Raw genomic sequence first — 27,783 nt, 5'->3', positions numbered from 1 at the left:
CGGACATAACTCTCTAAGACATATATTGAATTGAATAATCTCGTATGTTCATAATATAATAATTTAGTACCTAGTATTAATATTTTCTGAATTGGTTGGTTAAGTTTTTTTTTTTTTTGAGAACGGATAAATTATTTACCGTGTATGATATATATTGATTTTTAAACATAATACATGTAAATATTTTTCTTCTCCTAAAATTATACTTCAATAATTGTCATTCATCTATATAATTAACTGTGTATAAAAACGACCAAACGACAAAATGACTAATGGGCTAATATGAGAAGGGGGAATAGTCTAATTTTTTCGATTTGATGAGCTAGGTTTTGACACATAATTTGGAAAGAAGGCGAACAGTTTTCTTCGAATTTTCATATAATTGACCAATTATTTGATTTTTCCTTTATTTATGTTTAATGTTTGAACTTAATTATATTTAACTATTGAATCAAGGTTAAAAATTGTTTACAATCAAGTTTTCTGATCACTATTATACAGTATAAATTTAATCACAATGCATATTGTTATTTTAAATGAAATGACTATACTGATTTTAAAAGTATTTTTCGTAAACAAATGTTAAGTTTAATTGTTACAGTTCATATCATGAAGTTTACATAAGTGTTATTACAATTATTCAGTTGTTCATTCTTTATTAATAACTAAATTACACTTTTATAAAATATATTAAATACTATAATTAAATAATATTTCTGAACGCTTTGTGAACATCAAACAATGCAAAAACTCGTTAATAGTTGTGTATTATTTCCCATTCAAACGATTCGATGGACTTTTGTGTTGATCCTGTTTGAGTTTTATATTAACTGTATTTGTTTTGTCTTAAAAAACTTAATATAATTAAAAGAGCAAATAAAACAAAGATAGTTTGAAAACTTGTATAAAAAAAAAAATACAACTGGACCTTGTTAACAATTTAATATTATACTTTATTGTCAGTGCTAAATATTGTCAAATACGTTAATAATACGTTTATTAAAATTTAAATAAAATTTGAAGCATTTTTAGTATATAAGAATATTAGTAGTATGAGTTTATAGGTATATGCGTATATGCGATTAATAAATAATTTCTATAGGTTTGAAGTCATCAGTATTAGTGCTACTAAGGAAGAACAATTAAGAAGATCGTTAGAAAAAATGCAAGAAGATTGGAAAACTATTCAACTATGTACCACTCCGTACAAGTATGTTTACTTAAAACCAGAAGACATCAAAGATTTTTAAAATAACTTTACCTATTGATTTTTTTTTTATTTTAAAGGGATACAAAAATAAATATATTGTCTGGGTTAGATAGTATACAAGCATTGCTCGATGAACATTTCATCAAGACCATATCGATTCGTGGTTCAGCGTTTGTAAAGCCTATAGAAAGTGAAGTGAAAGAGTGGTTTGATAAGATTAACCGAATGAATATGACACTTGAAGAGTGGGCCAGAGTGCAAATGCGGTGGTTATACCTTATGCCAATATTTAGTTCCAAGGACATAGTTGCTCAAATGCCTGAAGAAGGATCTCTGTTTAATGTAATATTATCATTTTATGTCGAGTCCTATATTAAAACTATAAATCGCATTTTTAGGAGATTAATGTGATTATAAATGGATTATTAAGTATGATCAGTTCTCATTCATTAGCTATTACTTGTGTCGGCCAAGAAGGTGTTTTAGAGTCATTGATTAAATGTTCCAAAATGGCTGAATTTATTAACTTAGGAGTTAATAACTATTTGGAGAAGAAACGTTTGTTTTTTCCCAGGTAAAACTAAAATTTATTCATAAAATATAACTTTTGAAGAGTAATCAATTAATAGTTATAATATTTAATTGAAATTCAGATTTTTCTTTCTTTCAAATAATGAAATGTTAGAAATTTTATCAGAAACAAGAGACCCCAAAAGAGTTCAACCTCATTTAAAAAAATGTTTTGAAGGAATTTCTAAGCTTGAGTTTAACGATAATTTAGATATTTTGAAATTTATAAGTAGCGAGGGTGAAGAAATTGCATTTAGTCAATATATTTCGACTGTTGAAGCTAGAGGAAGTGTAGAAAAATGGTTATTTCAGGTAATTTTTGTTGAACACAAATATAATTTCTTTATTGGTCAATATTTTGTAATTAATTCGTTGTTATTTGATATACCTAGGTAGAAAAACAAATGGCAATATCAATAAAAAAATTAATTGAAAATGCGTATAATGAATATCCGACTATAGAACGAACAATGTGGGTACAAAAATGGCCAGGCCAATGTGTTGTATGTGTTAGTCAAATGTTTTGGACTGCTGAAGTTCACGACGTATTTATTGTACAAAAACCTGGACAAATGCGAAATTACCATAAGTTTTTGAATGTATTTTTTTTTTTTGAATGTTTATTAATGAAATAATTTTTTATTGGTATTAAATATTGTTTTAGAAACAATTGAACGATATTGTAAATTTAGTACGCGGTAAAACGAACAAACAAAGAAGAATAACTTTAAGTACGTTAATAACATTAGATGTTCACTGTAGAGATGTTGTGGATGAGTTGGCCAACAATAATGTACGTCATGATATGGATTTTAAATGGCTTAGTCAGTTAAGGTGGTATTTTATCATTTTCTTTTATATAATTGAATGGTCTTAATCATTATTTGATTATTTGTTTAGATATTATTGGGAAGCTGATACCTTGGCTCGTATTACCAATGCAACTATACATTATGCATATGAATACTTAGGAAATAAGCCTAGACTTGTTATCACTCCTTTAACTGAAAGGTGTTATCGTACCCTGATAAGTGCTTATCATTTACATCTTTATGGTGCTCCTGAGGGGCCAGCTGGTACTGGTAAAACAGAAACCACAAAAGATTTAGCAAGAGCTTTGGCTTTTCAATGTGTTGTATTTAATTGTTCTGAGGGCCTTAATTATTTGGAAATGAGAAAAGTACTTATAAGTTATAATATAGTTATATTTAAACGTGTATTTATAATTCTTAATAATGACGAAATAACTATTTATGTATAAATTTTATTTTTTAGTTTTTCAAAGGGTTAGCTTCATGTGGAGCATGGGTTTGTTTTGAAGAATTTAACCGTATAAACATTGAAGTATTATCAGTAGTTGCGCAACAGATTTTAGGTATAGTTCAAGCAGTGAGAACAAACGTTGAAACATTTTTTTTTGAAGGTACTGAACTCAAATTGAACCCAAGGTGTTATGTGTGCATTACTATGAACCCAGGATATGCTGGGAGATTTGATCTTCCCGACAATTTGAAGGTTTATAAATGAGAATATTTTAGCGGAATAAGAAACCAAGATAAGTATTATTTATTCACAGGTTTTATTTAGAACTGTAGCTATGATGGTACCAGATTATGCAATGGTTGGAGAAATTTCATTATATTCCTATGGATTTGTGAAAGCAAGAGAGTTATCTATTAAAATTGTTACTACATATAAATTATGCTCAGAACAATTATCACTTCAACCACATTATGATTATGGTATGGTTTTAGAAAAAACCATATTTCACTAAATATGAATAGCATATTATGCTTAATTTTTTTTAGGTATGCGAGCTATTAAAGCTGTACTTATTGCAGTAGGAAATTTGAAGTTAAAATATCCGGAAAATGATGATTCAGAACTTTTGCTTAAATCTATTTTGGACGTGAATTTACCAAAATTTTTAGAAAAAGACGTACCTTTATTCAAAGGAATCATTTCTGATTTATTTCCTGATACCAAATTACCAAATTCTCATCATGATAATTTGATTTCTGATGCAAAAATTGTAAGAAAATTCTAAAATTATGGTCTTTGAAGTATTGTGTGTTTATATGTTATGATTTGTTTAGGTATGCGATAAGATGAATTTACAACCACTTGATACTTTTATTGAAAAACTTATTCAAATCTACGAAATGATGGTTGTTAGACACGGCTTTATGTTGGTGGGTAATCCGTTTGGAGGGAAGACTTCATTACTTCATTTACTCGCAGAAACTTTAAATTTACAAAATAAACTGAACCAAGGAGAAGAGAAGGTCGAGTATGAAACAATAAATCCTAAAGCGTTGACTATTAATCAACTTTATGGATATTTTGATGATGTTTTACATGAATGGTCTAACGGCGTTGTAGCTAACACATTTAGGTATGTATTTGTTTTTAAATTTAAATTTATACATTTATGTTTTATGTGTTCAAATGTATTATATATTACTTATGTATGATTTATAGAAAATATTCAATGTCGGAGAATTCAGATAGAAAGTGGTTGATATTTGATGGTCCGATTGATACTGTTTGGGTAGAAAATCTTAACACTGTATTAGATGACAATAAAAAATTGTGCTTGAGTTCTGGTGAAGTAATTGGTATGCCAGATAATATGTCTATAATATTTGAAGTTATGGACCTTACTCAGGTAAGGCGTTACTTATTTACTTGTATATGATAATTGTAAAATCAATTGCATATTTCAAGGCTTCTCCTGCTACTGTGTCTCGTTGCGGTATGATTTATTTAGACCCCATAGCTTTGGGTTGGAGACCATTAATAGAAAGTTGGATAAAAACTTGCCCAGAACTTTGGTCCTTAAATCAAAATGGAGTAGATATAATGTGTTTATTTGATTGGATAACTCCCCCTTGTTTATGCTTTATACGGCATAATTGTGTTCAACTAACTAATGCCGGAGAAATAAATATTGTTTTGTAAGTTGATCTTTCACTAATTTTTTTTTGATATCTACTTATATTTCGGTATTTTGGCAGAAATGTATTAAATATATTGGAAATGCAGTTAAAAAGTTCATACATTGATAATCCGGGTTTCAATGAACATTTTACAAATTATTTACAAGGATCTTTTGTATATGCTTCTATTTGGGGTTTTGGTGGAACGCTAGATTCAAATTCACGACCAGCATTTGATCGTTATTTTAAAGAGCTTTGGAGGGGCGATATTCCTGGTTCAGAACCACCAGAAGCTTTAAGTACTTTAGATATAACGATACCCTATGATGGAATGTTATATGACTATGTATTTAGCTGTACATCTCGAGGATCTTGGAAAAATTTGTCAGAAGTTGTAAAAAATAATAAAATTGAAGAAATTAGTACTATTGAACAAACTTTAGTTCATACGATGGACACTGCTAGGTAGTATTTTTAATAAAAACGTATCATACTATATCAAAAATATTTTTCTATTTTTAGGTATATGCATTTAGTTGACATGTTTATCTCTCACCATAAACCATTATTACTTTTTGGTCCCTCGGGAACTGGCAAAAGTTTCTACATAAAAAATTATATGATGAATAAATTATCGTTGGACAAATATGTTCCATCTTTTGTTACATTTACAACTCAGACATCAGCTAATTTCACACAGGAAATTATTTTATCTAAGCTCATAAAGCGCAAACGTGGAGTATATGGACCACCATCTGGAAAGGTTTGTGTTATATTTGTGGATGATATGAATATGCCCGCAAAAGGACAATATGGAGCTCAACCTCCTATCGAATTATTGAGACAATTTTTTGACCATGGTTACTGGCATGATTTACAAGACACTACTAAAGTTTATTTGAAAGATATTCTTTTGTTGTCTGCTATTGGGCCAACTGGTGGAAGTAAACAAGATGATTATGTGAGGTTTTTACGTCATTTTGGGTTGTTTGCTATTAACTCGTTTGACGACGAAAGTATTACAAATATATACTCAACATTACTTCATATTGGATTAAAAGTAAATTATTAATTAAAATTTATTTATTTTTTAACTCAATCACGATTTTTATTTTAGAAGAATGGTTTTACATCAGAAGTAGTACCGATTATTGATAGTATAATCAAATCAACAATTAATTTATACAGATCAGCTATTAATAATTTAGCTCCAACTCCTGCGAAATCACATTATTTATTTAATATAAGAGATATTTCAAAAGTAACAAATGGAATACTCATGTTTCGCAAAGAAAGTTTTAGTAATCGGAAAGTTTTCGTGAGGTAAATTTTATTGAAAATGTAAACATTTGGAAAAATTGTTATTATTATTATTAATTTTTATTATAGATTGTGGGTGCATGAAGTGATGAGAGTATTCTATGACCGCCTTATTGACGACAATGATAGATGTTGGCTATTCAATAAAATTCGTGTTTGTATTAATACAAACTTTCAAGAAATGTTTGACGTAGTGTTTAATAATTTATCAGATTCATCTGTACTTAACTGAAATTATAAATTAGACATGTGAGAAAAATGGTGTTCATTTTAGGTTTTGATTTTTAGCCAATTGTTTTCCAAGATATGTCAAATCTTTTATTTACTAATATTATGGATTCTGAAGAATCGGAAAACAAAAAATATGAAGAACCACCATCGTTATCAAATTTCGAAGAAAAAGCTCAAATTGTGATGGATGAATATGATAAGACACATGATTCGAAATTAAATATAGTTTTGTTTAAGTAAAATGTTTTTTTTTTTTTTTGTAAATTTCTGTACTAACTATCTACTTGTTTTGTTTCTAAAAATTGCATAGATACGCATGCGAACATCTTTCAAAGATTTGTAGAATTTTAACGATACCCGGTGGATGTGCATTACTAGTTGGAGTAGGTGGATCTGGTCGACAATCCCTAACCCGTTTAGCTGCAGCCATGTGCAATTTTAATGTTTTTCAACCAGAGATAACTAAGAGCTATGGATTAAATGAATGGAGGGATAATTTGAAAAATATATTAATCGAATCTGGTGGTAAAAATCGTCCAACTGTATTCTTGTTTGCTGAAGGGCAAATTAAAGAAGAATATTTTTTACAAGATATTGATGCTTTATTAAATTCTGGTGAATTACCAAATTTATTTTCTTTAGATGAACAACAAAATATATTGGAGGTATAACTATTTCTGCATCAATGCTTTTATGATAAAATGATAACTGTACAATATTTACTTGTAGATGGTTAGATTAGCTGCTCAAGGAGGAAATAGAAATATGGATATTGCTCCATTGGTTGTTTTTAATTATTTTATAAACCGCTGTAAACAAAATTTACATGTATGTCTGTGCTTTAGTCCAATTGGTACAAGTTTTAGAAATAATTTGAGACTTTATCCGTCTTTGGTGAGTTGTTGTACAATTGATTGGTTCGATGATTGGCCGAATGATGCATTACAAATGGTTGCATATAAGTATTTGATAAATGTAAATCTTTCTGAGAAAATTAAAAATTCTGCTGTTACCGTTTGTCAACGTTTTCACGTCGATGCTAGGTAAGAATTGCGTAATAAAATGTGATTAAAATTGTAATTATAAAGGTATCTATTACTATTTTACAGAAGATTGTCATTGGAATTCTATTCTACAACACGGCGTCGTACTTATGTTACATCAGCATCATATTTGGATTTAATAAAAGCGTATACAGATTGTACTAATCGTAAGCAAAAAGAAATTATGGAAGCAAAAATGCGATATGTTGGTGGATTACAGGAACTTGAGTATGCTACCTTACAAGTTAGCCAAATGAAAGAAGATTTGTTTAAACTTCAACCTCAGCTTCAACAAGCTCAAAAAGATACAGAAGAAATGATGGTAATGATTTCTCGAGAGACAGTTGAAGTTGAAAAAGCAACCACTAGAGTTCAAGAAGACGAAAAAGTAGCAAATGTTCAAGCCGAAGCGGCAAATGAATTAAAAACAGAATGTGAAGCTGATCTTGCATTAGCTATACCGGTTTTAGAAGGTATATTATAATTTAATATTATATTGTACTATAAGTGTGATAATATAAAGCAAGTGATTAAAAAATAATAATAATAAATAATAATATTTACTTTGTTTTAAATTATAAAAGGTACGTTCGTATTATAAAGATAGGGGACCACATTTAACCTCCTAATGAAAATCAGTGTTTGGTGTTATATTTTTACTATCAGTTACATAGAAAACTTAAAAAAATTTTGAATTGAATTACGAAACTAACTACATAGAATAAAATATTATATTTTTCTGTTTTAAAATTAATTAATTTTAAGTAATGGAAAATTTATTTAGTTAAAATTGTGTGATTATTTTTAGATGCAATTGATGCTTTAAATACTCTAAAACCAACTGACATAACATTAGTTAAGTCTATGAAAAATCCACCTGAAATGGTGAAAACTGTAATGGCAGCAGTATGCGTGATGAAAGGCGTTTCACCAGATAAAATTCCCGATCCAAATAAACCAGGTCAAAAGGTAATATTTTATTTTATTTCTTCATCATTCGCTAGTATTAGACACATAATATTAGTTACTTAAAAAAAATATGTTTTTGTCAGATACTTGATTATTGGGGTCCTAGTAAACGCATTTTGGGTGACATAAATTTTCTGCAAAGATTAAAGGAATACGATAAAGATAATATACCTTCTCAAATTATGGCTATTATACGAAAAACATATCTTCCGGATCCTAATTTTAAACCACCAATTGTTGCTAAAGCGTCTAGTGCTGCAGAAGGTCTGTGTAAATGGATTATCGCATTGGACATGTATGATAAAGTGATAAAAGTTGTGGCACCGAAAAAAGAAAAACTTGAAATAGCTAATGCAGAATATGAAGCAACTATGACGATATTGGAAGAAAAACGAAATGAAGTGAGACAGTTGCAAGAAAGATTAGATTCTCTTAAAGATCGATTGCAAGAGACTGTGTTGAATAAAGAGAAATTACTTGCAGAAGTTGCGTTATGTGAAAGCAAGTTAATTAAAGCAGAAAAACTTATAGGTTGGTATGCAACTCGAAAACTGTTCACAATTAAACGTGTATTGATAAGCTCAATTGAAAATTGTTTAGGAAGTCTTGGTGGTGAGAAACATCGTTGGGCTTTACGAGCAGAAGAACTTCAAACAAATTATGATTGCATACCTGGAGACATTCTTATATCTTGTGGAATAATCGCGTATTTGGCTCCATTTACATCACACTTCAGGTATTTAAAAGAGTACTGTCTAGTTAATGTATAGTTAACTAACCATTCAATTTTCTTTTGTAGATCTTCAATAATCGATGAATGGAAAATATTGTGCAATGATTTAAAAATTCCTAGTTCAGATAGTTATAGCTTGATTGAAGTTTTAGGCGTACCGACTAAAATCCAAAATTGGACTATTAATGGCTTACCATTAGATTCATTTTCGATCGATAATGCTATCATTATGGACGGCTCACAAAGATGGTCTTTACTGATAGACCCTCAAGGGCAGGCGCATAAATGGATTAAAACGTTAGAAAAAAATAATGATATCATAATAATTAAGTTAACTGATCCGAATTATATGAAAAGTATTGAGGTTGGTATTGAAGTTGGAAAACCAGTATTAATTGAAAACGTACTAGAAGATTTAGATTTACCTTTAGATCCGATATTATTGAAATTGACGTATAAACAAGGTGATTGTATAAATTGATTTATAATATTCTGTAAAAAATAGTATACGATATGTAACGGAGCTATTAAAAAAAATTATTATTACGTGATAGATAATAATAACATGATGTATTTATTATGAAATTTCAATACTTAATCATAAAATACAAATCACAATTTTGAATAAAATATTTGATATTTCTAGAATTGTAGATAATATATTTAACACAGCATTAAGTTCATGTCAACAATCAGTCAGATTTATTTACATATAGCTAAAATATTTGCCATGTTTCAGGAAAGTCAATGTACATAGCACTTGGAAATAATGTCATAGAGTTTAACCCAAAATTCCGATTGTATATCACATCGAAGCTTAGAAATCCACATTATTTACCAGAAATATTTAACAAAGTTACTGTTATAAATTTTGCATTGACTGTAGAAGGTCTAGAAGCCCAATTATTGGGTATCGTTGTAGCTAAAGAACGGTAAATATACTCGATAATAATATATTATATTTATTTAATGTGTTAAATACTTGTGTTAAATATTTCAAATATCATATTAGACCGGATCTAGAGTCAAAAAGACAACAATTAATTGTCGAGGGTGCTGAAAACGTTAAAGCCTTGTTGGATGTAGAAAACAATATTTTGCAAATTCTTTCGGCACCTGGAAACATTTTAGAAGACGAAAATGCGGTTGACGTTTTAGATAATTCTAAGGTAAATATTATTAAATTAAAAGTTATATTACTGTTCAATGTAATAATCATAGTTTTATATTATATGACTTAGATATTAGCCAAAGAAATAACCCGTAAACAAGCAGCTTCGGTGGAAACTGTTGCAGTTCTTGATCAATTTCGTTTACAGTATAAACCAATTGCTGAACACTGTTCTATACTTTATTATTGCATTACTGATTTGCCAAATATTGATCCAATGTATCAATATTCATTATCTTGGTTTATAAATATTTTTACTATGACAATTGAAACGGCGTGAGTTAACTTTCATTTATATTACCATATCGGTTTATATTAAATAATATAACTCATAATACATTGATTTCATAACTGTATGTACAAGTTTTAAGTTTCAAGATTTATTGATATTTTTGAAGAGTAAATTGTATTTTGTTTACTTAGAAATAAATCAAAAGTCATTCGTATACGCCTAGAGGCTTTGAAAGAAACGTTTACTTATAATTTATATGCCAATGTATGCCGGTCGTTATTTGAAAAAGATAAGATGTTGTTTTCTTTTATCATGTGCACTACAGTAATGCTGTGAGTTAGGTTAATTTAATTGTGTTTTTTTAAAACTTTTAATGATCAATGTATGTTCGTTGTCGTAGCGCTGAAAAAAAAATTGACAAGGAAGAACTAATGTTTCTTCTAACTGATGATATTGGTATCAAGAACAATATTCCTAATCCTGCGCCGAATTGGTTTCACGATAAAAGTTGGAATGACATATGTCGTTTGGATAAACTAAACACGTATAATGGTCGTAACATATATTTTAATAATAGGTTTTGACCTAATACAGTATGCATATTTTGTAATTAATTATTTCAGGCATAAAAGATGATTTTATAAACCAAGTGGACGAGTGGAAAATATACTGTGATTCAACTGATCAGGGAATTTTAAAATTCCCTAATCCCTGGTATGATAAATTAAGCGATTTTCAACGAATTCTTGTCGTACGTGCAATAAGACTCGACAAGGTCATACCTGTTATAACCAAGCTTATTGAAGTAGAATTAGGAGATAAGTTCATTTACCCACCACCATTTGACATAAATAAATCCTACGGTGATTCAACTTGTCTGACTCCACTTATATTTATCCTTTCACCTGGAGTAGATCCTATGGCGAGCTTGTTGCAGTTTGCCAACAAGATGGGTCTAATGGAAAGCCTACAAAGCGTTTCGTTAGGCCAAGGACAAGTTAATAGAATATAAATACACTGGTGATACAATAAATTAATTGCAAATATTCTAATTCTAATTAAAGGGTCCTATAGCTGAATCGCTTATAAGAAACGCACAAAAAACGGGTGGTTGGGTGTGTTTACAAAACTGTCATTTGGCTACTTCGTGGATGGGACAGTTGGAAGTGATTTGCGACTCATTTGATGTTTCCAATGTGAACAGTGACTTTAGATTGTGGCTAACCAGTTATCCTTCAGTCAAAGTAATAGAATAATAATATTGTTTTTGGTACCTATATTATAATATTTTAAGAATAATTAATTCTAGTTCCCTGTTTCCGTGCTACAAAATGGCGTTAAAATGACTAATGAGCCTCCGACGGGTTTACAAGCTAATATGCTTCGGAGCTATCAGTCCTATCCTGTAAAAGATAAAAACTTTTTTGAAGGATGTCCTGGTAAGGAACGGATATTTACTAAACTATTGTATGGGATTACATTTTTCCATGCCATCGTACAAGAACGGAGAAGATTTGGTCCTATCGGATGGAATATACCTTATGAATTTAATGAATCTGATTATCATATTTCTATACAACAACTTCAAGTGCATATTTATTTAAACATATAGCTTATGAGTTACTAATCATATTATTTTTAGATTTATATTAATGAATTCGACGAAATACCATTTGATGCGGTAACATACTTAACGGGAGAATGCAATTACGGTGGTAGAATATCTGACGATTGGGACAGGCGTACAATGAATACGATTTTGAACAAATTTTGCTGTTCCCAAGTAGTTGAAAACCCATACTATTTATTTTGTGACATTGATCAGAAGTATGGTATCCCGTTTCGTGCCAACTACCACGATTTTATCAAACAAATTGAAGTATGCATATAAAAGCTCTTTTTTTCCGTAAATAAGAACCAAATTTAATGAAAATTAAATATTTCAAAGGAAATTCCAGTTGACCACAGCCCAGAAGTGTTTGGCTTGCACACCAATTCTGGAATTATTCGTGATCTACAGATCACAGCATTACTGTTTAATTCATTTGTAGCAGTAATGGAGACCAGTGGCGGAACAGATGACTCTGATACAACGGAAAAGGCATTGATAGCAACCATGTCCGATATACTTACCAAGCTCCCGAATAATTTTGACGTAGAGGCAACAAGAACAAAATACCCTGTTATGTACGCAGAATCCATGAACGCGGTCCTTATTCAAGAGATGGAACGTTTTAACGTACTATTGTCCGTTATTCGTAAAAGCTTACAAGACCTGATAAAAGCTATCAAAGGCGCTATTGTTATGACGCCTGAACTGGAAACTATGGCCTTATCGTTATCCACTGGCAAATTCCCGGTATTTTGGTTGAAGTTTTCTTATCCGAGTCTTAAGTCCTTGGGAGGATATATAACTGATTTTATTGAACGACTTAATTTCTTGCAAGTAAGCCACGTATATATTGTACACATATAGTTTAGCCTAAATGCATATAGCAATATTACAGTTCGAAAAGATAACGGTTTAAATAAATGAAAATTTATTTGAAATGTATAGTTTTTACGTTCTACAGAATTTACTCGATTATTTCTAAAAAAAAAAAATACTAAATAGGTAACAGAAAAATGTAGCTAGGTACGTTTATTTTAATACCAAGTATTTGTTCCCTAACACGCGTATTATTTTTTAATTTCATTAATTTCGTTAATTTCATTAACTATTCATAGGTAGGTATGGTGTGTATCAATATTAATTTTTAATAACTTAAATTTTTTGAATTTTAATTATGTACGTAATAAATATTTTATTTTATAAAAATACACAAAAAAATTTCATAATATGAAACAACTGATATTGATAAATACCTTACGCTCATTATTTTCGAAAAATATATACCAATACATTTTTTTTAATAATGAAATTAAATAAAATACCCAATAATAAAACAAATTGTTATTTACAAAAAAGAAAAAATAATTTATTTTTATAATATTATGTCTTTATGAGCAAACGCAGTTAACCTTTAGTATTTTTACTATATTGTCTGTGTAAATATAAATATAAATAATAAAACATAGATACAATTGTATAAATATTATGAAATATAATAATATAATGTTATTTACGTACACTAGTTGTCAGCTGATCCTTTATATATTATAGTGTTACACATGACACATTAAAATAATCTGAGTATACCCCATCTTATATTCTGTTAAATTTAAGTATTGATTTCAGTATGTTAACTACGAAACATATTTTTAACACTTTCATTTGGACAATTTTGACTAAGTATAAAATTATATACAATTATAATAACTGTTTTATTTTACACACACACATAATATTGCAATTCATTAATATAGATAAATATTAGGTTTTCATTTTTTTATCATTTACATAATTTATGTTTTAATTACCAAATATTTATATTTATTTGACTATAAATTGAATATATAATATATACAAATAATAAAATTAAAAATAGATTAAAAAATTAATCTACGAGTAGATAAAAATAATCAATTTAATACAATTTTCTTGTACTAATACGAGTATCAGTAGAATTGGTATTTAAAATAATTTAACAAAAATGTTCTTTTGAAATATACATTAACAACAGAAGAAACGACAAAAGGCAAACCCTTAGACGTTTACAAGACATTAACTTTCTCCGGAGTCCGGACGGTTGAGTAAAACAGTATTGTTCTAATATAAATATATGATGTATAAATTGTAACTGATGGATAAGTAAAATATTTTTAGATTAAAGTTAAACGTAGCTGCGTAAGTACCTATACAATGAGAGTTTACTATTCTTTTTTTATTTGCTCAATGGTATTTCCTGATACTCTTATTACCTATTATATTCTTTTCATATATGTACCCTTAAAACGAAAAACAAAGGTTTTTCTTGTGTTAATTAGATACGTTATGTAGGCACACACACACACACACACACACACACACACACACACACACACACACACACACACACACACACATAGTATGTATGTAAATAATACTATGTATTACGTACATGTTTAGTATATATATATAATTATACATTATATTTTATCGACACATTGCATTATAAAATAATTTGTTTTTTATTTTGTCGATTACATTTAAAAAAAAAATGTATGTATTTTAGATTTGGCACGACGAAGGTGTACCCGATAAAGTCTGGCTCAGTGGACTGTTTTTTACTCAATCATTTCTTACCGGAGTGATGCAAAATTTTGCTCGACGTTATGCTATACCTATAGATCAATTGTGTTTTGATTTTCAAGTACAACACTCTGATACAGTCAATGAACATACAGCGAACGGGGTGTATTGTTACGGTCTTTTTATAGATGGAGCTCGTTGGGATATGTCTAAGTACGTTCTTGTTGAATCAAACATGCAACGTGATGTAGAACGATCGAATTATATTCGTATTGAAAGATTTAGATATTATTAAAATTATATTACAGTGTGATACTGTTTAAATTACCTTTTTAGGATGGTACTGGAAGAACAATTGCCAAAAGTATTAACGGATGTGCTACCGTTAGTTCGGTTCATACCTATAAGGAAAGATGAGTTGGTCATAGGAAATAGATATACATGCCCAGTATATAAGACATCGGAAAGAAGGGGAGTTTTGTCTACAACGGGGCATTCTTCAAATTATGTTTTACCGATGTTTCTTGACACAAATCAAAAACCCTCTCATTGGGTATACCGCGGAGTAGCACTACTTTGTCAATTGAATGATTAAAATTGGTATTCCTACAATAAAAATTACGAATACTTACTGTACTTGTGTTACATATTTTATAAATTTAATATTTGTTATAGGTTTTAGCCTTTTTTTTTTTAAAAAAAAAAACAGTATAAATATTAGTTTTTTTTTACTAGAAAATAAATACATTTTTTTACAAAAAAAAAAAGTCATTATAGCTTGTCAGCAGTTGTAAATAGATTTGAATTGATTCTTGTTCGTTCCTCGTTTTTCATATTTTTAGCCGCGTCAATCACCCATGGATATATAATGTATACAAACTTTTCCGGCTCTACTCTTGGCGGTACAAGTCTCGCTACGCTTTCTTTGGTCAGAGTCTGTTTTTCGATTTCAGGTTTGAGTAATTTTATAATTTTTTTTAATAGAAAGTGAATTTGTTCTTCATTCGGCTCTTTTTTAAGCGGATTTTGTGGATACATGTGATTGTACCAGAGTTCTGAATCTTCGGAAGATTTTGGAGTGTTTAATATTTCTTGGTCATACTTTGATTTTTCAAATTTTGAATCATCGGAAATCTTAATAATAGGTAATTTTTTTTTAACAGAGTTGTATTGTATTAATGATGCCACTGTTGGTTTGAATGTGTTTCTATTCGTTCCTTCTGTAGTGATCGATAAGTAAGTATTAGTATTGTCGTCTTGGCGTGTACTTGATTTATTAGTTTCGGTTGAGATATTTTGATTTTGGTAACTATTTGAGTACATATTTATATCAGGTGTTAAATTATTTTGGACAGTTTTCATGCGTGACTCGGTGTTAAAAATACCACTTGGAGTAATAAAAATGTTCGGTGTTAAAGATGATCTTGTTGAATAGTCATTATGTCCAGGAATATTTGTATTTTCTTTAATGCTATTTGTATACTTATTGGAATTCATTGTGGTTGGTTGAGTTTGTTCTGTTTTTGTTTTTACTAACACTGAAGTTGTGATATTATTAATATTTAGTGGTTGTAGCGTTGTGGGCAACAATGAAGTGTAGTGTAAACTTGTCGGTTGAATTTTATTATTTTTATCTGTATTATATTCTGCATGTGGTGATTTGGTGGAATCAAAATATTTTAAATATTTGGGTTGCAGCTGTGAAGATGTCGGTATGATACTGGAATATGTATTTCTGTATGGCAATGTGGACGTTTCTGAATTTGTAATAGATATTGCTGTTGGGAGTGTTGACGAACTATTTATTTTCGTTATGTTATCCTGTCCATTTCTATATTTTATAAATTTAGGATCAATTAATTTTTGACGATATAATATGCGGTCGGTGGTTTCACTTTGATTTTTCAGAGGATCGTTAACGAGGGTAGTTGAAGTTATTTTGCAAACGTTATTTTCACATAATGGAGTTGGAAATAGTGTAGCCGTATTTGTTAACGGAGGCGTAGAAAATGCATTTACAAATTCGGAGTTTCGTGTCGTTTTGGACATTTCCGTTGATATTTCTCCAATATTAATTATTGGCGTTTTCAAAACATTAGGCGCGTTTATATTGCTTATAAAATGATGAACTGTTTGCGGTCTATCCATTCGGCTCCTTTCTTCAGGGGTCAATGGAACCTCCTGATTTTTGTCATTGGTAGTTGGTGAAAATGTTTTAACCGTAGATTCTAGTTGTTTGGTGTATGCCAAGAAAGATGAATCATGACGTGTTGTAGGATTATCTGATAAATTATTATGCTTGAATAAATGATAATCGGAGTTCAATGAAAGCTGTGAGACCGAGTTGTTGTATATTTCAGATTTACTTTTTTCGATCGACATAGTGAATGATGGAATAGTAGAAGTTTGATATTTTTCTGTAAAATTAATTGCATATAATGCTATGGATATGTTGGACTCATCAGTTGCAGTTGTCGGTAGTAGATTTGGTTGAATTTCGTAAGATTCACTTATTTGATTTTGATCTGCAGTTACTGTGCTTGAAAGATCATCTACAATAATCTGGTCGAGTAGTTTCCGACCGCTCTTTGAATTTTGTTGATCGTTTATGTCTTTTTTTTTATCAGTTTTCATCGGTTCTTCTGGGTTAAGCCCGATCGGTGACGTGTGAACAAAATCATCTTGATTCTGGTTTAATACTTGTTCCGGAATATGTAATTCGTCATATTTTTTTATCACATCTTGGTTACTCGGGGGAATGGAATTTGGCACATTCATTGTTTCTTTAATTTCAGGGTCATTATCTATTAGCGTCGAACTCATAATTCCTTGAACGTTTGTATACCCGATTGGGAATTGTGTGTGTAAAGGTCTAAAAAATCGATGGTGGTATTCTTCTTTTGGATAAGGTATCTGTTCGACGGGAATTAGACGAGTTTTTGCATCATAGGTTAATGGAATATAATTCGAGTAAATGGGTGGTTGATAAAATGGGTTGACAAAGAATGGATAAATTGACATAGCCGCGATATGTTCACGATCTAGCACAGGCATTATAGTAGTGCCCGTTCGACTCTTCTTTGCAATACGCTGTATGTTTGTTGATCCGGTAGATGGTTGGATATTTTGTTTGTATCTATCAATATATTTTTCTAACCAAGCCCGAAGAATCTTCTCTTCAAATTCTGAAAAATAAATTATTAACTTATTAAGTAATATTTTTGATAACTGTTATTGAAACTTCTATAATCACGAATAATTGTATTAATGATAACAATATAACAGTTAACTGTTATTATATGAATGACACATATAAACTTCTTAAAGTATTTTATTTTAATATCTTACATAACTTTGAATTTTGATTAAAATTTATATGGGAAATTGATAATTTGCCATGAAAATTTTAAGCACATTTTATAATATTATGGTATGTAAACATTTTTTTTTCTAAATAATTTATGATTGTAAATTATAGTGAAAACTAAAAATGACATATTTTAACGTTAGTTTTTATTTAATCATGATTTAATATCAATTAAGAAATTTAAAAACTAAAAAAAAAAACTAAATTGTATAGGAATAATTGAAAAATATGTTTTTAACTTATTAATAATGTTTGAATATTTATTCAGACGAGAATAAAATAAATTAAATGTATACAAATTCTTTATTTTATTTTAAGAAACTATGAAATAAGTAAGTAATTGATGAACATCAAATCATTTTATTTATGATTTTATCAGTAAAAATTTTCATGTGTTTGATAAAAATTATGTTTTACTATTTGATCTTATTTTTCTTATAATTAAAAATTTTACGATAACATAGTATTTACAATAAGTAAATTTCTTATAATTACTAGTTTTGCTAAGTATTATTTGCATAGTTTTAAAGATATAATTTCATTTAAACTCTTTACCATACACATCATGCAGTTGGATTTACTTTAAAGTATGGATTGATTATTTGGAGTGCTCGATGTACCAATATTGAGATCGTTATTTAATCAAAAACAAGTTTTGAAAAAACGTTGTTGGTTCATTTAAATTTTCTATTGAACCACACTATTATGTAAAACTATTAGAAAAAATTCAAAAATCTATACAAATTTTGTTACTAAGACGAGAGGTATTAAATTTATCTTCATTTTTTTTATTATACGTACGTCAATGAGATTAATTGTTTACCCTTTCTTTGTACAAAATAACAAATATTATTATTATTTATTTTTCTCAAACATAGTTTCAATAAAATGTGTACTATTATAATATATTAACAAAATTATCTGTGGGTTAGAAATGATGATATGTGTAATGACTCTTGTTCAACCACTCATTATTATTAAATATAAATAAGCTTATTTTTAACCATATTAATAAAGTTGGTCATAATTCTAAAATAGTGTACTTACGAAGTTTTTTTACTATCAACTTCGTTGTTCATTACTTTTAATCGAACCTGGGCTTGCCTCAAGTCAACGATATAACTGTTTCCATATAAATTTCCCATGGGGGGCAAAGTTTTAGCTTTGACATTGGCGAATTGTTGCATTTTTATTTTTCACAATATAAATATAATCAGAATTTTGAAAGACAACGGTGTTCAAGCACGTGTATTTGTTTATTGAAATATTATGTATGAGATGAGTAAATTAAAATAATGAAATATATTCTTGAAAAATATCTTAAAATGTCTATATTTTGTTTGATTTTAGGAGAAAACGAGCAGAAAATCTATTTTTTTTTTAGTTGCTTTTAAATGCTACTCATAATATTATTTGTTAAAATTTAGAAAATAAATTTAATTTAATACGGAGTTTACTAGTTTAGTTTCCTGTATTTTGATTAGCCAACTAGGACATACAAGTAGAGGTATATGTATTGTTTAATATAATTTTGCGTATTGAAAACTTTTTGAATGAGAATCATAATAAATGTTTCAAAAACAGACGGTTGATATTTTTGAATATATATCTTAAAATTGAATACTTATAAAACCTATATTTATACATTTTAAAATAATAATACATTTTTTTAAATTAATATTTATTGAAATTTTTAAAATACTAAAATATTCTTTTTTTTAAGATAGTAGATTAAACACTTTTAATACTTTAAGATAGGGAGATGAGTATTGGTTAAATGATTAAAAGGGTCTGATGATTATAGGGTTGTTAACACTTGCCAGTAGGTATCTCAACATAATTTATAGTTCGAAAAAATTAGATGCTTTTTAGCTACCAAAAAAACTAATTTAAAACGAATTAATATTCAGCTTTAAGACTTAAATTAAAACGAAAGCTTATTCTCAACAGAATAATACCTACAAGATGGATTTTTCAAACATCTATTTTTTTTTAATTTTAAATAAAATAAGAATCTAATATACTATTACAGTTTTTTCTCGCGATGATAAAATTTCAGGTGAACTTTATTACACTAAATTTGTATTTTTGTTATTTTTGTAGAATTTTATATTATAAGAGAAAACAGGTAAAATACAAAGTAAAAGAATATACTTTTTAAAATATATTTTACAAATATTCTAGTTATCAGATGTTATTTAATACACAATAATATTCAATATTTCATATCTGTCAAATATAAAAATAAATATCATATTTTTAGAAGATCATGGTTTAAATAGTTAGTAGGATAAATTATATAATTTAGAGTAAGTGTAATATTTATTATCATTTTCATATACATAATAAAGAAAAGATAAAATATTAATTTCATACATATTTACCGATTTACCATATTTTTATAAACAGTTAACAAAATAACGAATGACATTTTTTTTAAGGTAAATAAAGTTTTTATTTTTAAATTCGATTTAGTGTGATTTTTTTGTGATATTAAAATTATTTCATTTGAAATACAAATCTGATATTTTTTGATTAGGTATCAAAGTGGAGGAAGCAAACATTGTTGAATGAATGGATGAACTCTTATAACAATTTTTTTTTATTAAATCTTATTTCATTATAACATTTTTAGTCATACAAACATTCTTATAACGTAATATAAAGAAATGTCAACACTCAACATATTAATATATCCACTTGACAAAAATCTGCTTTTATACTTATATTTGATATAAAATCTTAACGTTATTTATGATGAATTTCATTAAAAAAAAATGATTATATTTTTAATAACATACCTATACGTCATTAATATCAATGTTCTATTAAATTAGGTGGTGTAGGTATGTATATTAAACAAAAGGATTGATTTTAATATTTCAATAACTCATATTTAAATAATTGTATAATTATTGAATCATTTTAAACTTTAAAATTACTATCTATTACTATTTCTGTGTTTAAACTTAATTGATTATTTTCTAGTAAGATTCGTAGTTATTATGATGTTGTAAAATAATTTTAATAATAATATTTTTTTTGTAGGTATTCTAATTTATTTATTTTTTTATAATTCATTATTAATTATTATTCACTTAGAAAAAATGTGTATATTGAAATATTTAATTTCTTAATATACAATTATGATACTTGGATAAAAAAAAATAATAATAAAAAACACCATCGTTTTATTTGAGGCTAATTTTAATTATTGCATACCTAATATAATTTTTTTAATCCATATATATTTTAATTGTTTTAGGATATTATTGGTGTGCCGAAATACCCACGATATTGTTTGTTCCTGTATTATTTTATATGAGTACATAGAGTAAATTATTCATCGTTAACTTATTTGAATATTCTATGTAGGTATAGTATTATATTATTATTTTATGATCATTAGATAGATTCAGAATATGTTGTGAATAGTCCGTTATTAATAATTAATATGTTATGAATATATAAGCTTAAAACTATTGATAAAATATTCATAGCATGATTATGAGAGGTACCCCTGCTCATGATGTAAGCTGGTTTTGGATTACTTATGTTAGAACATTGGTCAAAAGTTGATAGTTTAATCAAGATTTGAAAATGCTACATTATTGTGCTGTTCATATTATCTAGAATATAGATTAGCAATTTTTCACACTGTACATGAATGCCTTAGTGATAGAGTTGGGTATGTAATCATATTTGTTTGAAATATTAATATAGTTAGACGTTTACGCTATTCATAATTTATAAAAGAAACAAAAAGTTATTAACAAAGAAAATCAACAACATGACGTGTAATTTAATCAATTTTGATCAAATTGTCTATCAATTTTAATTCGATTCGTTAAAATATAAACCTGCTTAAACAATTTTCCATAAAATAATTTATACGCAATATTTAATTGCATCTTCAGGTAAAATTTAATGAGGTTTCTTAAACAAATTTAATATAAAATTAAAAAATTGTAGATTATATTTTTTTGTTGCAACTTTATTATATGCAAATTTAAAAAATGGTTTCAATCGAAGCATATAATTGCATATTATACGGTATAATAGTCAAATTTAGAATAAAAATGTAATACGTAAACGTTGGTGTTTTATTATATCTACTCATTAAATAATTGACCTTTGTAAAATTAAAATAAACAATTATTTTCATTATTTTTAGTCGTCAAACAATTGTAAAATCGATTATCTTTTTAGTGAGCTTAAGGGTTGGTTTAATTGAATTGTATTCCACTTAATTCAGCTTTAATGATGAGAAATAATTTATTGATTTATTTAATTTTAAACCCTCCAGTAGTAGCATGACAGTATTACTATTGAGTCACATATTTAGTTTTTAAATAATTTTTTTAAAAATGGTTTTACCTTTAAGTTTGTAGTTTCGATGTTTGAGCAGGTAATTTAGTTAACACAAAATTCATGTGTTTGTACTTTGTTCTTAATTTTACACATTTTCTTAGAACTGGTATTAACTGGATGAACGTAACGAAGGATCATTAAATTGGTTCTATAATTTAAATGATTATGAAATTAACGGCTCCAAAATTTGATGAAATAGTTTGATGCATATTAAAAAAATCATCTGAAATAAACAGATTAGTAGAGTTTTTGTACTAATTTTCTATTTCTTTACATATTATCACTTTTGAATAAAAATGTATACTTTATTATATTAAAATAAAATACAGTTCCATATATATAGTTAATATTATATTAATCGGTGTATTTTAATATTATTAAGCGTTTTGAAATACAAATGTAGCTTGGACTTGGATCAATGCGTTAGTGTTGTTTGACTTGTGATGTACTATTAAAAGTTTAGTTTGAATACCGAGTTCATTAAATTCACTTACAGGAGGATAATGATTTTAATTTTGTACTTGTAAAACTAATCGTGTAACGAACCGATGCGTGTGTACCTTGAATTAAAACAAATGTTATCTAACTGAAAATGTCATGGTTCAATTAGTTGTTACAATAAATAATTTTTGATTAATGATCACAATAATAATATTTTATTGATTTACTCAAAAATAAATACAAACATTTTTTTAATCATGTTTAAAATAATTAACTTTTCATATATAATAATTTTGATTCAAGCTTGTTTAGATCACTTCTAAAAATAATAATCTATTAGATTTTGGAATTCGCATGTAACATATTAAGATATTTATAACTATATTTGTTAAATGTTCTAAATGCTTAAATCATATGAATATATTTTTTAGTTTCGTCTAATTAATTATTTTCGATAAACAATACCATAACAGTGTATATAAAAATTGTTAAAAATTGATTTTTAGGATATTTTTACCATAATAAACATTAAGAAGTTGAGAACTAAAGCGATTAAGCGAACAATTCTGTCAAAATCGACTAAAAAAAAATTTAAATGAAAACTTACAAGTTTTTCTACAAGTTGCTCAAAACATATTAAATAGTAGAAAAGAAATGGGCACATCATTTGATTTCTAATATTTAAAATTATAATTAATTCTAATATTTTATTAATTAAATTGATTTAAAATAAAATAATTATTTTTTTTTTTTTGGCAACTAATTTTGGATTGAGTGTTAATTAATGAATATGCCTATTTTTTTGATTTTTTTGAGTGTATTTTTGTCAGGTCACATTTTGAAGCAGTAAGAAATAAGAATACTTAGTATGTATACTAAAATATACTTAATATTTTAGTTTATTTTGAACTATTCACAGACGTTTGATATTTTTAACTTTTTAGATACCTATTTAGATATTTGAATTTCTAATTTTTAATGTATTGTTATTTAAACTAAATATGTATTAGAATTTTCTTCTCACGATTTTAGATATTTTATTGTAATTTAAATAATATAGATAGGGCATAGAAAACTTTTCAGTGACCTTCATTTTTTTTTCTACTTACAATAATTTTTTTTGAATTATTTTTAGACTTATAATAATTTTAAGATATTTATACCACTAATTTATATACGTCGTTTTGTGATACTCAGTATTAACTGACAAGTTAAAAATTATTACAATATGATGAAGCTAACCTAACTTGATGAATAATATGATATTATAATTTCATAATATAATATAGGTGTTTAATGTATTAGGTAATCTTAGGCGGATTATACTGAATTACTAAAAATAAATATGTTATATTCTTAAAAATATCGTCTCAGTTCAGGATTATTTTTCGTTTGTCTAATAATTTATCATTGAATTTAAATTTAACACATTCATTACAATGGTTTACTGTTCGAAACGGAAATTAAATAGATTTACTAACGATGTCTAACTTATAATGATGCGGAATCTGCGGAGAATGTTAGGTCCCCACACACAAATGCACCTGCAGCAATGGCCACGGGATTAATATTTTCGATTTCCACTATTTTTTTGTTCGGTATATTACTACGACAAACCGATACCATGTACGTGATTGTCGCTCGAGGCTGCGATTTTACAAGACATATGAAGGCTGGAAAGACTTTAAGTCTCTACTCTATCCTAAGAAACAAACTACCACTTCTCACACCATACCTAACATCTGCATCATAATCCATTCGCACGCCAACACAACGCGGCTCGGGTACGATTTTCTATTTTACATTCAATCTCATCGCTTATACCCTCCATTAGCCATCTTAAACATTCAGCCAGGATTATGAACGCGATGGGCGCCTATAATACATTCATGCAATTCTCGCAGAAACCTCAATCAGTCATCCGCTGACACTCCCTTCTTTGCTCTCGAGATTTCTAGAAAAATTTAAATAAATTGTTATTATACTAGGTTATTATTTTTGTTGTATAATATCACGTTATACTTTAATTATTGAAAAAAGTCTATGCATTTCAAAGTCATAAGTTCATACCTAAACAGTATTAATCTGTATGCTCATAGATGGTGAAATATTTAGGTCGAAGGTGGGCTTTTTATAATAGGTGGGAGGTATACCTTCAACTCCAAGACTACCGAAAAAGATGTTTATTAAAACCACCAAAAAATTTATCAAACGTTTAATTAAAACTAAATTTGATTTTTACTCGTTAATTTCGATAGTTTTCTTATTCTGTCTTGCCAAGTTCATTCACCGTACTATATTGATTTTATCACCCTGAGAAATGCAATGCGACATTTACAGGATAGGTTATTACGTGTTCTACTGAAAGAAGAAAGAATTTAATTATTATTTAATATCTTAGAGGACTATTACTTATCTGTATTTTTTTTATGTTTTTACATAATTTAATATATAAGTGAATTAATATTTATTAATATTTACATAAAATATTAAGATTTAAAAATGTTGAACACTCACTTCGAATATTAAAATATTGCAAAAGCTCAATCAAAGAAAAACTCAGATAATGTTTTTACCTTTGAGTTTAATTTTTGAACAATTTGTTCTAATATTAATGCTAACAATGTTAAGTTAGAACTTAGTAACGAAAATTTTGTATGTTGTAATTTTCAAGGCATAAGCGTCATTATGTGGGTGTGACAGCCACTTAATATATAAGACACATAGGAACGTATAATATGTTCAGGTACTTTACATTATTCTTGATTACTTGAAGTAAATGAGAAAGTGTCGCGTTCGAATAGGCCGAATAGCACAGTGTCACTGTATATTATCTTAAAATATAGACTTTTTTTAAATTGTTGAGATAGAAAAGTACTTTTTACAGAGACTAGCGTCGTAAAAACTTTGAAACTAAAAATAATATTTAAACGGATTTTATCCCTCTGTATTTGTTCCTAGAATACGACATCTTGATTAGGAAATTGTGTTATTGCGTCTTGAATATTTTCATTGATGTTTTCTGTGAAACGGAATGTCATTAATCACTATGTATGAACAATTTATAAATTTAGTTTTGAAGTTCAAAAATAGATACTCATATATTTGGCAATCATAAATTTCTAGGTAATTTAAACGGCAAATAACTAATGCCTTTATTTATATTATAAAAATACAATATACATGTATTACACGCCACGGTGTTAGTTTTATCATCATTTTTTTATTTAGTATTATTATCAATATTATTCAATATACTTAATAAATTAATGTTTTTAATATTACCTATAATTATCAATAGAAAAGTCAATGATAATTCAATACATTTTTTACAGTTAACATTTTTGCAGTAGGAAATGTTTTTCTAAATGGTTCCATAAAATCATTTGCTATGAGATGGATACTATTGCGTAAACGATAATACTATTATATTTTTATCGCGCGTTTTGTTTTTCAAAACGTTTTTGGGTTATAGTAGAATTTTTATTCGAACAAGTCTATTATTGCACTGCACGTGTAGAATAATTCATATTTGATGTACATTGTACTTAATAACATAAAAATATTTTTAAGTAAATTGTAATGTATAAGATTAAGTCTTGGAAAGTAACTAAGTAAATACCTAGGTACATGGCCTATGTGTATAGGTACAATTATGATATTTATTTTCAAGCACATTTTTTATCAAAATAAATGATAATTTATAAATAATTTACATTTTATTCGCATTTATCTATTATTTGGTTGTATTATTTTTAATGTGAAAATCAAATACCCAACTATTAACCAAAGAATAACTAAACACGACGCATCACACTTATTTTAAATGTATTAAAAACTGTTCGGGATCCGTATCTATAGCTATTTCATTTCGATTTGCCCGCACAAATATTGCAGAATATAATTCAAGACAATATAAACACTGTTCGCGACGAGACGTGGATTATTTTTTTTTACTCCCGATAAAGCTGTGTTTTAATTATATTTTTGTTTTAGTCATAAAAAAAATACAAATACATATTTTTAGAAAAACTATTCACTAACTACAGTAAAAAAAAAGCATTCAAAAATGCAAAACGTAGGCGTACTCGTTGCGAAAAAAAAATAACGTTTAAAAAAAAGCCGTGAATAAGACGTATTTGAGCGAAAATCCGGCTGTCGAAAAACACCGGCAAGACGAGAATATATCTGCAAGACAACTCACCGTAAGAATAACCGCCACCTCCGTCGACGCTGCCTCCGTAGTCTTCGTTCGCGTCTCGTGGTCGTTCAGCGGTGACCATCAACAGCACCGTCGCGACGGCCAACGGCAGCCACATCGTCGTCGGTCCCATCCGGAAAGTTTGCCAGAGGAACGTTCGGAGCTCGCGATTAATTTTAATCGTTCTGTAGTGACGAGCGAATCGCGTCCGGGGCCGACCGATTAAATAATAATATAATGTGTACAAATGATAATAATTATTGTGTACGGACGAGCGCCGCGATTGCCGTCTCGTTTGCAAGCCGCGTGGTGAAAACAACTCACGTACGTCAGCGTTTTTTTTCTTCATAGAGTTGCGTTTAGTTTGCCGTTTTTTTTTTGTATTTTTGTTTTACTGTCGGTTTTTATTATTATTATTTTTTTATTTTACACACACACACACACACACACACACACACACACACGCGCGCTCAATCGCTCGATCGAATATTGTACGCACTCGCATTCGCGTGACGCGCGCAGGGACGGGACTAAATATAATTCGGACGCATTTGCAATTCGCACGCGATTAATTCGACGATGTATACACGACGTATAAACGTATATTATTTTTGTTGTTGTTAACGTTATTTTTCTTTTTCATTAGGTTTCGTTGTTATTATTTTATTTTTATTTTTTTTAAATCTCACCGCGCGGCACACACACACACATTGTATTACCTATGTACGTTTATTGCAGCGGTATTATGAACGGCTGCGGACGTTTTCTGTTTTGTATTTTTATTATTTTTTGTTTTTTACCTCGGAAAACAATA

At 28.0% G+C, this 27,783-nt stretch overlaps 2 protein-coding genes across 3 annotated transcripts in view; one reads left to right on the top strand and one right to left on the bottom strand.

Annotated features, from left to right (window-relative positions):
• LOC114127848 (dynein axonemal heavy chain 12-like) overlaps positions 1–15,292 on the top strand; it is a 25,588-nt gene extending 10,296 nt beyond the window's left edge. Inside the window, exons 16-52 of the mRNA XM_027992184.2 lie at positions 1,103–1,210; positions 1,288–1,552; positions 1,609–1,784; positions 1,864–2,092; positions 2,173–2,379; positions 2,445–2,614; positions 2,681–2,960; positions 3,056–3,295; positions 3,357–3,522; positions 3,589–3,812; positions 3,877–4,175; positions 4,262–4,448; positions 4,508–4,737; positions 4,798–5,184; positions 5,242–5,779; positions 5,837–6,042; positions 6,109–6,259; positions 6,328–6,506; positions 6,581–6,935; positions 7,000–7,313; positions 7,380–7,786; positions 8,122–8,282; positions 8,366–8,813; positions 8,883–9,018; positions 9,082–9,479; positions 9,755–9,947; positions 10,028–10,184; positions 10,257–10,462; positions 10,610–10,750; positions 10,819–10,970; positions 11,042–11,415; positions 11,483–11,662; positions 11,728–12,006; positions 12,061–12,297; positions 12,367–12,864; positions 14,573–14,802; positions 14,926–15,292. Coding sequence (XP_027847985.2) covers positions 1,103–1,210; positions 1,288–1,552; positions 1,609–1,784; positions 1,864–2,092; positions 2,173–2,379; positions 2,445–2,614; positions 2,681–2,960; positions 3,056–3,295; positions 3,357–3,522; positions 3,589–3,812; positions 3,877–4,175; positions 4,262–4,448; positions 4,508–4,737; positions 4,798–5,184; positions 5,242–5,779; positions 5,837–6,042; positions 6,109–6,259; positions 6,328–6,506; positions 6,581–6,935; positions 7,000–7,313; positions 7,380–7,786; positions 8,122–8,282; positions 8,366–8,813; positions 8,883–9,018; positions 9,082–9,479; positions 9,755–9,947; positions 10,028–10,184; positions 10,257–10,462; positions 10,610–10,750; positions 10,819–10,970; positions 11,042–11,415; positions 11,483–11,662; positions 11,728–12,006; positions 12,061–12,297; positions 12,367–12,864; positions 14,573–14,802; positions 14,926–15,184 — 9,367 coding nt within the window. The 3' untranslated portion in view covers positions 15,185–15,292. The remainder of the gene's footprint in view (positions 1–1,102; positions 1,211–1,287; positions 1,553–1,608; positions 1,785–1,863; positions 2,093–2,172; positions 2,380–2,444; positions 2,615–2,680; positions 2,961–3,055; positions 3,296–3,356; positions 3,523–3,588; positions 3,813–3,876; positions 4,176–4,261; positions 4,449–4,507; positions 4,738–4,797; positions 5,185–5,241; positions 5,780–5,836; positions 6,043–6,108; positions 6,260–6,327; positions 6,507–6,580; positions 6,936–6,999; positions 7,314–7,379; positions 7,787–8,121; positions 8,283–8,365; positions 8,814–8,882; positions 9,019–9,081; positions 9,480–9,754; positions 9,948–10,027; positions 10,185–10,256; positions 10,463–10,609; positions 10,751–10,818; positions 10,971–11,041; positions 11,416–11,482; positions 11,663–11,727; positions 12,007–12,060; positions 12,298–12,366; positions 12,865–14,572; positions 14,803–14,925) is intronic.
• Positions 15,284–27,783, bottom strand: LOC114127850 (uncharacterized). Of its 2 annotated transcripts, none has more exons than XM_050204128.1 (2): positions 26,973–27,783; positions 15,284–17,774 (listed from the first exon to the last, which is right to left on the bottom strand). In XM_050204128.1, the coding sequence occupies exons 1-2, from the start codon at positions 27,316–27,318 to the stop codon at positions 15,361–15,363; spliced, it is 2,760 nt and encodes a 919-aa protein (XP_050060085.1). In that variant the 5' UTR covers positions 27,319–27,783; the 3' UTR covers positions 15,284–15,360. The 2 variants fall into 2 exon arrangements, with proteins under 2 accessions (XP_050060085.1, XP_050060086.1); XM_050204129.1 differs by lacking the exon at positions 26,973–27,783 and adding an exon at positions 22,334–22,544.

The sequence above is a fragment of the Aphis gossypii genome, chromosome 3 (assembly GCF_020184175.1).
Source record: "Aphis gossypii isolate Hap1 chromosome 3, ASM2018417v2, whole genome shotgun sequence".
Taxonomy (NCBI): Eukaryota; Metazoa; Arthropoda; class Insecta; order Hemiptera; family Aphididae; genus Aphis; species Aphis gossypii.
This window is presented reverse-complemented; position numbering and strand designations above follow the sequence as displayed.